Consider the following 12,737-nt stretch of genomic DNA (forward strand, 5'->3'; position numbering starts at 1 on the left):
TGCAATTGCGCTGTGCTCTTTGCTGTGTTTGCAAATTCGATCTGTTTGCTTGACACATACAAAGAACGCTGTTTGAGTAAAGCATGCAGTAGTATAAAATAATTGTTGCCAAGCACTATACTGACTAACCTCTAGATTGCTTATTGTGTGAGTCTTTCTGAAGATGACACCACATGTGATTTTTTGCACAATCCCAGTGGTCACAATGGCGGTTTCCTGAGTTCACCAGGAGCCCCCTGTCCTGTTTCTGTGGCTGCTGAGAGAGCAGGGCGACCCCTGACAGGAAGCCCCAGGAGTGCTGAGGTGACGCCCTCTCCACACACTGTGAACACATCCTTTAGTGCTCAGGGAGTTCCTGCGCCATCTTGGCGGGGAAAACACAACCTATATCCTACCTGTCCTAGAAGATGCCCTCTTTCCTGATCTCCCTTGCCTCTGCAGCCATCATGAGTCCCGTGTGCAAGATGGGATTTGGTTTTCCTGAGAAATTCATTCATTTCCCTTTTTCTGCTTAAACTCACATAATACTCTATTTAGGTGAGGAAGTTGTGGTTAAACATTAAATCTGCAGGGGAGAATGTGTTCTTATCCATCGTCTGTTGCAAGTCCAAACGCTCATCTCTGTTGTCCCCAAGGTCATGTCGGGGTCACCAGTTGGAAAACAGAGACTTTATAAGACCTGTGGGATTCTGTGAAATCAAATTGACTTGGTGGGAAAGGGGAGAGACTCTGGCCAAAGACGGGGGAGTGGAAGAATCCTCTGCATTGCTGGCTGAGTTCATGCCCTCGGGGAAGGAGGCTGGTCTGCTGCGAAGGGAGGGGTCATCAGGCAGTTTTTCCCCCACCGTCCCTCAAATCATTAGAGGCACAGAAGAGGTCTGTATGTAGTACAGGGACAAACATTGACTATGAAATCAAAATACCAATCATATGTCCACAGATAATATCGCCTAGAAGGAGTTTATGATTTTAAAGGAATTGCATTTAAAGAAAAATATGCAAAAAAGATTAAAGAGGGTTTGTGAATCTGACAAACATCTGGGAGGAGGAATGAGGATTAATGAAGGGCGAGAAACAGAGAGCCAGACTGACCGGCCATCTCCCCTTGTTCAGGTCCTCCAGGGAAATTTACGTCTCTGTTTTCTGTGCAACTGCAGCACTTTGTATGACTATTTTATAGCACAAACTAAAGTTATTCTCCCACCGTAAGTGACCGGTACACTGAAGATATGAAGTAAATATCTGTTGAATGGAGGGATACATATGGGAATGGATAAATAAATGCAGGCTAGCTCCCTGGATCAAATGTGTCCAGGTGTCTATGGGGAAAGTATTGCCAGAAGTAGTAACAGAAAAAAAAAAACTGGCTATTCTGCTGAAGGAGAGGAATCTTAGAGACTTCATGGAGAGAGAGAGAGAGAGAGAGAGAGAGAGAGATATCTGCTGAGCCCTGCTTCCAGTCTTCTCCACCAAGACACCAGACCTGTGATGAAGCTGGGACATTTTGGTTGTTCCAGCCCCAGCCATGATCTGACTGTGCCTACAGAAGAGATTCCAAACCAGAGCAGCTGAACTGTCCAGCTGAGATCCAATCAGCCATATAGAGTCAAGACAGGATAAATTGCTATTATTCTGAAACACTAAATTTCGAAGTGGTTTGTTGTGTAATAGGTAACTGAAACATTTACCCTCAAGAAGCTAAATATATAGAGGGAAGGCAGCCAAGCAAGCAAACAACAAATACTACCCCATGAGGTGGAGGCCAGGCAAGATCTGCGCCACTCCTAGGATTTATGCAGAAGACCTTTCCCCCACTGCCTGGAAAATGAGGCCCATCTTTAGCAGAGAGCCTCATTCTGGCACTCCCAAAATACATAAAGAAAAAATAAAGAAAAAGCCCATAGGGTCTCTAAGGCAACAAATACTCATTTGTATGCAAATTCACAAATCTCAATCTCCACTTGTAGCTACTAGTCAATAAAAAGAAAAAAAAGACTTAGAGTTATATCAAAAGTATATATAGACTCATCTTCACAACTTCTTTGAGATATCAGCTGCTAGCTTATTAGATGTGTATGTTTCATCTTCCCACATAGATTCTGCCATGATGATGGCAGAGGCCATGTTCTTGTGTTGGGTAGAGGGAAAGTTTTTGTTTGTTTGTTTATTGTGAGACAGAGTCTCACACTGTCACCCAGGCTGGAGTGAAGTGGCATAATCACAGCTCACTGCAACCTCCAACTCCCAGGCTCAAGCAGTCCTCCTGGCTTAGCCTTCTAAATAGTTAGCACTACAGTTGCACACCACTATGCCTGGCCAATTTTTAAATTTTTTTTGTAGAGACAGGGTCTCAAACTTCTGGCCTCAAGTGATCCTCCTGACTTGGCCTCCCAAAGTGCTAGGATTACAGGTATGAGCCACCAATGCCTAGACAGGGTATAGTTTTGATCACTCACAATGCCAGTGCAATGTTCTGCACCTACTAGGCTCTAAATTATGGATAACTGATGGAGCATGTGATTAATTGACCCATATTTTAATCATATGGGTCACCAGATCAGTGCAGTCCAATAGAAATATAATAGGAGCCTCATACAGAATTTTAAATTTTCTAGTAGCCACACTTTTAAATGCAAAAAGAAAACAAGGAAAATTAATTTTAGTAACATATTTTACCTAACCCAGTATATTCAAAATATTATCATTTCAGCGTGCAATCAATGTTAAGAAATCAAGAATGAGATAGTTTTCATTCTTTTCTTTATACTAAATTCTTCAAAATTTGGTGCATATTTCACACTTGAGGCATGCCTCAGTACAGATTAGCCACATTTCAAGGGCTCAGTGGTCACATAGATTAGTGGCTTCTGCACTGGATAGCACAGACCCAGCTTCACAACAGAACAGCTGATTGCTGTCAAGGCCTTCTCAGAAATATTTTTCTCTTGTTGAACTTTCACAGTCATTACCTTTCATTGAAAAGTGATTCAGCAAATGAGTTTGTTTCCTTTTATTTAGCTTTATCACACATTAGCAAAAGCCAAGATTTTCTTGATAAAGAGAATATATGTCTTAGTGACCTGACAAGTGTGGGAGAAGAAATGACATCCTGTATAGGGCAGTCCCAGGTGCCTCCAACTAGGGACAGGCTTTGGGAAGCACATGCTACTTGTGCCTTTTTCTCTCTCTCCCATAGGTCCCTGCCTACATGGCAGTTCTGAAAGCCAGTAGTTCTAGGAAGAGACAAGGGGACTGTGTCAGAGTAGTGATTCTCTGTATCACTCAGAGCAAAAACTAGAGTCCCTGCAATGATCTACAAACTCTCTCTAATCTTCCTCTACCTTTGTAACCACCCATTAGTCCCCTACTGTTCTCCCCTTTGTTCACTCTGCTCTATGTTTCATTGTTGATGCCCTGTTTGATTATAATCATGAGATTGCAAAGGCAAAAGGTTAGCCTGCTTTATGTCACAATTTCTGATGAATATTGAGACAACATATTGCAAATGAAGAGGATGTTACCCCAGGTGAATCAGATAGTCTTTGGTTTTCCGGGAATGCAAGGACCCTACACAAAGAGGGAGCCTGCAGGCTGAGACCCTGGAGGAGCAGGCAGGTGGGAACCATCAGTTGTCTTGCCCTGAGAAGGAAGACAAAGGCCAGCATGCCCAGCTTGTCTCTGCTGCTGCTGCTGCTCTGGGGCCTGGGGTCTCACGGCTTCCCAGCAACTCTAGAAACCCAAGAGCACGACGAGGACCTAGTCCGGGTAAGTGCTGCATTTCACATGTCAGTAATGCAAGAACACTAGGTTCTCCTTTTTCAAAGGTCAAGGGGTAGGAATTCAAGCAAGTTTGGGATTCATTCCAGGAATGAGTATTTTGTCAGAAACAAGTCCCCTCAGAGCAAAAACTAAAATCTATTAATATCTATCCATCCATAGATGTTTCTTTAGAAGGTACAGCTAGAGGGAACCAAAGGAACAAAATGTAGACCAGCTATACTAACTGTAATCCTGTATACTAATTGTAAACTCAGAGTAAAGCACTCAATAATTAAGGAAAAAAGGCTATACTGTCACCACAGTGAAATGTTGCAATTTTTTAGAAAATTGAGAAAGATTTTACATCCAGTGTTTCAGTATTCTTTTCTTTATCAGAAATACCTAGAAAACTACTACAACTTAAAGAGTGGAATCGACCAATTTAGAAGGCAGAGAAAAAGTGGCCCAGTAGTTGAAAAGCTGAAGCAAATGCAGAAATTCTTCGGGCTGGAGGTGACTGGGAAGCCAGATGCTGAAACCCTGAAGGTGATGAAGAAGCCCAGATGTGGGGTGCCCGATGTAGGCTTTATTGAATTCACTCATGGGAGCTACCATTGGCCGAGACTAAACCTGACCTACAGGTAACCAGTCTGAGCACCAAGGTGAGAATGCTATGTCCCTCCAGGGTGGTAAGGAATGAGGTCCAGTATGTCTCTGTTTTCTCCTTTTTCATTTTAAGGATCAAAAGCTACACACAAGATTTGTCTCGAGAGGATGTGGACCACGCCATTGGGAAAGCCTTTGAACTCTGGAGCAATGCCACAGACCTCACTTTCACCAAGGTCTTTGAGGGGGAAGCAGACATAATGCTATCCTTTGTGTGGGGAAGTAAGTTCTTCTTCCTTCTGTCCCCAAATCATTCTGAACTTCCCTGCTGCTGCTCTGAGACTTGCTCAGTCAGAATTCCTCCTTATATATGAGGGTGTTGATTTTGTGGACCAAATGGTGGAAAGGCTCAGAGTTGAAGAATGTCTTTTGCTCCCTGTGACTGTTCTCTTGTCTCTCCAGGGTCATGCCGAATAAAGCTGGGATGTAACTTTGTTGATTTCTTCTTCTTGCAGATCATGGTGACAATTCTCCCTTTTATGGACGTGGTAGTTATCACCTTGCTCATGCATTCCCACCGGGTCAACACTTGGGAGGAGATATCCATTTTAATGATGATGAAACGTGGACCAAAGATTTCAGAAGTGAGTCAGCTAATCCCTTTGCTGTCTCTTTTACTTTTTCCCTTCCATAGCTCATTGTAATATTTTTGGTTTTATCTAAAAGAATGCTTTCAGTAAAATGAACCAATTTTGGAATCACCCTTAAATACTTTAATAAACATAAAGTTTTTTGATACTATAAATTGTTTAGAAAGGTAATGGTAACTATTTTGTCTCCTTTAGTACAAACATAAGAGAATATTATTTCTTCAAGCTGTGTAATTCTACTGACAAAAAATATGTTGCTCTAAAATTTTTACTAGGATATTAAATGTCATATCATTATGTATATGATTATATACCAAAATTGAAAAATGGTAACCTTCGGCAAGGTGATTATGGAGAATTTTGCTCACTTTAGCAGTGAGCCTATATAAATTTATGACCATAAAAAAATAATAAATGCTAATAGGATGCCATTATTCTTCTGTGATATAATACTTTTTATCTTCTTTAATGATATTTATTAATCAATGCTGTGATTTTTCCCTGTCATCTGATTTTTTTGTAGGACAGTAGTCCAATCTCAGAAATTCAGACTTTAATCAGCCTCTCTAGTATTAATGAAGGCCTTTTCTCCTTTCATTAAACACACATACACACACACACACACACACACACACACACCAAAATTGCACAAAGTCAACAATAAAGTTTGTATAGTTTGGAGATTTATATTTCCTTTTTGACTTCCTTGAAAATACAACATTCTAATAATTGCAAATGTGTTTTATTGGCCTTTTTAGATTACAACTTGTATCGTGTTGCAGCACATGAATTGGGTCATTCCCTTGGACTAAATCATGATAATCACATTGGTTCTTTGATGCATCCCTCATACTTCTACTATGGTGATGTCCTGCTATCTCAGGGGAACATCGATGCCATCCAGGCCATTTATGGTGAGCACAAAGCAAAGCAGTTTGGACAGGCCATTATTGGTCTATATATATGTTTCAAATAAACAACCATTAACTATGCTCTTTAAGAAAGAGCCTTCATTCAAATGTAATTTTGTGTTAATACAGTGTGACAACCTAACCTAACTTCAGAACTTTTATTTATTTTTTAAGGACCTTCCAAAAATCCCATTCCACCCAAAGTGTTGCAAATACCACAAGCCTGTGATAGCAAGTTAACATTTGATGCTGCAACCAAAATTCGTGGAGAATTGTTCTTATTTAAGGACAGGTAAAAAAAAAAAAAAATCACCATTATCAATGACTTGTATTTCTAAAAGGTTACTCTGACATTTCACTAAATGTTCTTATGTTACTTTTTAACTTGTAACTTTAATAATAATGTATTTGCATAAAAGAATTTATTCTTCAAAAATTTTTATCACAGATAGACCATTTGATCTTCATTTAAAAAATCTATGGGGTCAAAGGTATTATAAGGCTCCCATACAACCATAACCATACACACAAACATGTAGAGTTAGAGAACAAATATGAATTGTTGAGAACCACAAGTAAACACTATTTTTCTCCTAGTTGTGGTCTCCAAAAAATGAAAATTGCTGGGAGTTTGGAAAGAGTCAGTAAGTCTCCCTGATGCTATAGAGTGTTTGATGTTTTATACTATTTTGTGTTAATATCTACATGACAGAAAATGCAAGATAATGATGGATATTGTTATAACACACCTTCTTTTGTATTATAAGTCTTATATTTGTGGATTAATATTGGAACATTTTGAATGTATTATGTTTCTTTCCTTCCTCCCTCCCCCACTTTCTCTCTTTCTTTTCTTTCTTGTCTTTCTTCCTATCTTCTGTCTTAATGAAAGCTCTCTATATGTCAGGAAAACTCTCTTTAAAACAACTGTGTGAGGGGTATGTTCTATTTGGCAGAAGGAGTTCAGGTAAAATTGTAATTTGACACCTAAAGGACCAATGAGAACATACCCTATGACTATGTCATTTTATCCTTGAGAGAACTGAAGCCTGGAAATGTTCACTGATTTATGTGAAGTCCTTAGCCAGCTTGGAGAAGTCTGAAGCACACACTAAGATCAGGATTTAGGTGCAAATACTGCACTGTAGTTTGTTTGGGAGGTGATCCTACAGGGCATGGAATAAGGAAGTGAGACAGAGAAGGGAGTAGAGCCCATAAGGGGTGTGTCAAAGAGCTGATTGCCATTATAGGCAACAGGGACCCAATGCCATTTTAGACCCATTGAAGACCACATAGAACATCTCTCAGAACTGTCCCACCAAAGAGCAAAAAATCTGGAGTGCTTTCCATCAACTCTTTCCCTCATTGTTTAAGGGAGGCTCCTAACGGTGTCAACTAGCCAGCAATTTGGGCGCCCCACTTCAGGTCCAGAGAAAGCCCCGTGGAAGAGAGACATTTATGGGACATGTTTATGGAATCTGAAGGTGACTTTGGGGGGTGGGGGAGCTTGAGGGATTTGGACATCAACAGCATCTGCTACAGTGACTGACAAGGGAGGTTCTTTCCCATGCCCCAGTCTTTGTAGGACCCTTTGTTCCTTCCCCAGGCTGGCAAGCTACAGTGCTTCTGTTTGGCCTCTGTGGTCTTGGAAACTCTTCTGTAAGCCCACCTGTAAGTCTTGCTCTGCTGTTACCCCAGTCCCTACAAAATATGAAATGAACACAGCAAAACCCCCAACCGAAAGATCACAGAAGGGGAAGGTTTGGTAGGAGCAGCCTTTGCCTCTTATCAGCTGTGTGGCTTTCAACATCTTCCTTAGCCTTCTGTAGCCTCCCTGACCTCAAGCTCTCAATGACTTCCAAGTAGGATTTTTGTCATGTAAGATATAGTCTAAGTAAAGGGCATGTTGGAAGTGGTTACCTTTTTGGATGTTAGTTTTGGGTTCTAATGATAAGAAAAATTGGAAGTCAGCCAGAGATTGCTGGCAGTTAGATAAAATCATTTGCTTTCTTTTTACATCAGGTTCTTCATACGCAGCAATGCCTACAACAATGATGATCTCAATTTCATCTCTGAGTTCTGGCCATTTCTGAGGCATGGAGGTGAGGCTGTTTATGAAGTTCCTGAAAGAGATGTAGTCTTATTTTTTAAAGGTAATGCTTTTTTTTAGTCAATGTTCTTATGAATTAGATTTTCTGTAAGTTTTTTTTCTCTGAAAATTAAGGGAGTATAGGGTACTTTTTATCCATGGACTTCTCTTGAAAATTAAATGTCACTTACCAAATCATGTGGCTCCATCATGGTGACTGAGAATCAAATAGCGTATTTCTGAAAATTTTTAATTAAATATCAAATGGCTGGAGCCATAACTTATCTACTGATGATGACACTGAAATGAAGAAATATATATATATATGTGGATATATATATGCGCTTGTATATATGTGTGTGTGTGTATATATATATATATATATATACACACACACACACACACACACATCCTAACTTGGGTCACATTTGTAATAAATGGAACACAAATGTTTGTTCTTTGGTTTTTGGAGAGAGTCTTAAGGGAGAGATGGGACATTCCCCCACTCTCTCTCTGTCCTGATAGATGAGCCACAGTGGACGAAAAGACAAAATGCTTGTATTCTGCTGTATTCAACTACATTCCAATAACAAACCTTAGCTTTGTCTACATTATATCAAACAGTCAGTGCTTGGAAAATATGCAGGGCTTTAGCTTTCATATGCCCAAATTATAAAGACACTTGACTTCATCGTGAAGTTATATAAATAATATAAAAGAGTTTATATAAGCTAAGAATCTTGGAACAGACTAGCATACCATGTATATTTTGAAAATAAGGATGGTTTTTATATATATGGAGTTCCAAACTGCCTTTTTATGAGGTGGCAACATGTGTGTTTGTGCAGAGATACTCTGGCTTTATAATATAAATGCATTGACATTCTACAGTAACTAAATGAACAAATACAGAATCCTTTGGAGCCAGCCTAGTCAAGAGCTCAGAAGTGTCTTCTAGTCAGCTGAAGTCATTTGCAGAACGTGTCCATCCCTCTCCACTGCCACAGTTCTGCAGGGGCCCACGCAGGCCCTTGTGCAACTGGAGAAGTGACCCAATTACATTAAGGAGAAATGGCTGGCTTGGGTACTCCTCACTTTGGAATAAAACTCTCCAAACAATTCTTGTGAAGTAAACATCTGGAGGAAATTCTGTCTAATGTCTACCAGCGTCCCATGAAGATCTTTTCATGGAGGATTTTTGTTTGACAGGCAGTAAGTACTGGATCACTAAGGGGAATCAGTTGCTGTACAGATACCCCAGGGACATCTACAGCTCTTTTGGCTTCCCTGAAAGTGTGAAGAGAATTGATGCTGCCGTTCACGAGGAGGAAACTGGAAAGACGCACTTCTTTGTTGCTAACGAGCATTGGAGGTAAAGACAGACCCTTGGAAATCTTGGGGCATTAGATCACTCTTGTGGAGGGAGAGTTGCCTGGTTTTTTTTTTTTTTTTTTTTTTTTTTTTGAGACAGAGTCTCGCTCTGTTGCCTGGGCTAGAGTGAGTGCTGTGGCGTCAGCCTAACTCACAGCAACCTCAAACTCCTGGGCTCAAGTGACCCTCCTGCTTCAGCCTCCCAGGTAGCTGGGACTACAGGCACGTGCCACCATACCTGGCTAATTTTTTCTACTTTTAGTTGTTTGGCTAATTTCTTTCTCTTTTTAGTAGAGACGGGGTCTCGCTCTTGCTCAGGCTGGTCTCAAACTCCTAAGCTCAAGCAATCCTCCCACCTCGGCCTCCTAGAGTGCTAGGATTACAGGCATGAGCCACCGTGCCCGGCCCGAGAGTTGCCTTTTAAAATTTTTTTCAAAGTGCACTGAAACATGTCCCTTTTTCTGGGAATGGTTGCAGCCAGGCCCAGAGCCATTGTTCAATCCCCTACCTGTTACTGTCACACTGCTGCCTGGCCCTAGGATCCAGGGGACGTGCAGGATTGAGCGAACAAGGGTGATTAAGAGCAGAAGCATACAAACAGAACCAGGGGCATCCAAAATGGAGAAAATGAAGCATTTCTCCTTGATGGGACAGAGCATGGAGCTCAAGGGAGAATTTGAATCAGATTCTTATGGTTGAAAATATCTCTTAGAGTTTGTCTAGTTTGCCCCACTCTCCTTTCCAGTGAAAATTTCTTAGTAGTTTCATGGCCATAGCATACCCACCCATAATTGTTTTAAGTAGCCATTGGGTTTTTGCAAAATGGGAGTAAAGATTTGCTGTGAAGATTAAATGAATTAGCATATGCAAAGCACTAAGAGCAGTGACTGGTACATGGAAGGTCCTATGGAAATGTTAAGTGTTGTTTATTGTTTTTTATTAGTCACACAGTCTGGTATTTCTAATTCTTTATATTACCAGGTATGATGAAAATAGGCGGTCCATGGATGTAGGTTATCCCAAAAAGATCACTGACAGCTTCCCTGGAATTGGTACAAAAGTTGATGCTGTTTTCCATGATAAAGGTAAATTTGCTACCAAAAAAAATCATGTATGTATTTACATAGATAAGAAAGTAAATTGCATACATAAAAATAAAAATTTTTTTCAGGAGTTTATGTGGAAAACCATCATCTATTTGTCTAATATGATCGCTGTCTCTCATTTTATTTCTAGGTTTTTTCTATGTCTTTCAAGGAACAAAGCAGTACGTACTTAATCCTAAAACAAAGGAAGTTTTGAATTTGCTGCCATCTAACAGCTGGTTGAATTGCAGAAATAACTGATGGCTGACTCTCATGAAAGAGAAAGAAAAAAATATTTCTAATAAGCCCAAGGAAGGTGTTCTTTCTGAGGAATCAGATATTTCAGTAGTTTATTTTAGTCTTGGCAACATGAGGCAGAGGCATTTAAGTACAATCTTATTTAACCTCTATCTGAACATATGCTACGCTAACTCAAGTGTATTGCTTCATGAACTTATACAATTTAGCTTTAAGCAAGCGCTAAAGATGTCAGGGTCATAGTTTACCCTTAGGTTTTCATAGAGAAAAGCTCTTTACCAGAATCCAGGACTCTAGCTTTAATCTGGGACAGCTGTCATGTATGGGGTGCATATCTCAACCCTCCCAGAAGACAAGAGCCCTCAGGCTCGCTGAAGGAAAACCAATACAGAAACACAGTGTTGGCTTGATATATATATATATATATATATATATGTATATATATCATATCACATATCAAAGAAAATAGATACTTAAACTTGGTATAAAATATAAGATAACTTTTACCAACATATAGTATAAATACAGAAAAGGCACCTATCATAAGTATTGATATTAATATATATCTTGATGACTCTTCACAACACAACCAGGTAACCCACACATGAAGAAAATTACTGTGGCACCCCAGAATCCGTTATTATGACTTCTCCAGGTACTAATCCTTTCAAGGGTAACCTCTATCCTAACTTGTAATATCATAGATTAGCTTTACCTCTTTTAGTACTTAAAATCAATAGAATTATACATTATGGACCTTTGTGGCTGACTTCTCACATTCAACATTACACTTATGAGATTCATCCACATATTTTTATGTAATTTTTGATCATTTATTTTCTTTGAGTTTTCCACTGGGTAGATAATTTCCCACAGTTTATCTATCCAGTCTAATGTTGAAGGACATTAAAGTAGTTTCCAATTTGGGGCTATTAAGAATAGTGCTTCCATAAACATTCTAGAGTGTGCTGAGTATGTATGTATCTAGGAGAGGAATTGTTGGGTCTTAAGGTATGCATGTGTTTAGCTAACAGATAAGGCCAGACAGTTTTCAAAAATGACTGCACCAATTTTCTATGATATTGTAAAGCAATTATTTTTTAATAATAAATACATTTTCAAATATTATATCTCTAGTTTAAAATGGGAATTACCCAAATTCACAAAGCAATCGTGTGGGGAAGATAGGATGTCATACAAGAAGTTTAAGTACTTGCCCTTCTCACAGAATATGCACCACAAAAGGCGGGGAAGGTGGGGACTGGCTATTGACCCTCATCCCTTACTTTGACTTCAAACTAAGCCTTAGGTCAAACCAAGGAAGAAATTTATTGAGTACTTGCTAGGGGTCCTGGAGGCAGCACTGGCCAGGTAGTTTTATGAGCATCTCTCAAGGTTCTTGTGGATGTTTCAGACTCATTCAGATGCACAAAGTCCAAGGAATCTTCTGAGCTGCTCCTACCTGGTTTTCTTTGGGGAACTGAGGTAGTTAGTAGGCTGCCAATTCTCAACTCAAGAGGTTGGAGATCAGAGTGAGCTCCCAGACCAGTCTTCTTGGGCTGGCACAGGCACAGTGGGCAGCACTGCCCCATCCCCACAGACCCCCTGAAGGTGCATGCTGCACACAGTGACCACCAATGGAAAATGGCACATTCCACCTTGGTCTTTCTTAAGGAACGGAACCTGCAAAATACTCTCAGCAAAAACTGACTTCATCAGGTCCCCACTCCCTTCTGAGTGTACTTCTGCCCCCACTAAGTCCCTCCACTTACTAAATAGTCTCAGGATCTCCATACTGTTGCATTAACGAGTTTGAACTTAATTCACATCAGATGTCAGTAAATGACTGATAAATCTTTCTGTTTTGCACTTGCTGCTGTCAAAGTAATTATTAGAATTGTAGAAATCCAAGCAACAAAAAAGAGGGCAATAAAATGATACTTCCTTTAAGAGTGTAAAAGTGGAGAATCTTCCTGTAATCCCTCCTACTGTATTTTGCATTGAGGGA

General features: G+C 40.0%; 1 protein-coding gene across 1 annotated transcript; it reads left to right on the forward strand.

The window, feature by feature from the left end:
- The first annotated feature begins 3,663 nt into the window (after window positions 1-3,663).
- LOC138384795 (interstitial collagenase-like) lies at window positions 3,664-10,737 on the forward strand. Its single transcript, XM_069470472.1, has 7 exons — window positions 3,664-3,765; window positions 4,156-4,400; window positions 4,499-4,647; window positions 4,881-5,009; window positions 9,225-9,387; window positions 10,368-10,471; window positions 10,623-10,737. Exons 1-7 carry the CDS (start codon window positions 3,664-3,666, stop codon window positions 10,730-10,732), a joined length of 1,002 nt encoding a protein of 333 aa, XP_069326573.1. The 3' UTR covers window positions 10,733-10,737.
- Window positions 10,738-12,737: the final 2,000 nt, after the last annotated feature.

Source organism: Eulemur rufifrons, chromosome 6, assembly GCF_041146395.1.
Source record: "Eulemur rufifrons isolate Redbay chromosome 6, OSU_ERuf_1, whole genome shotgun sequence".
Lineage (NCBI taxonomy): Eukaryota > Metazoa > Chordata > Mammalia > Primates > Lemuridae > Eulemur > Eulemur rufifrons.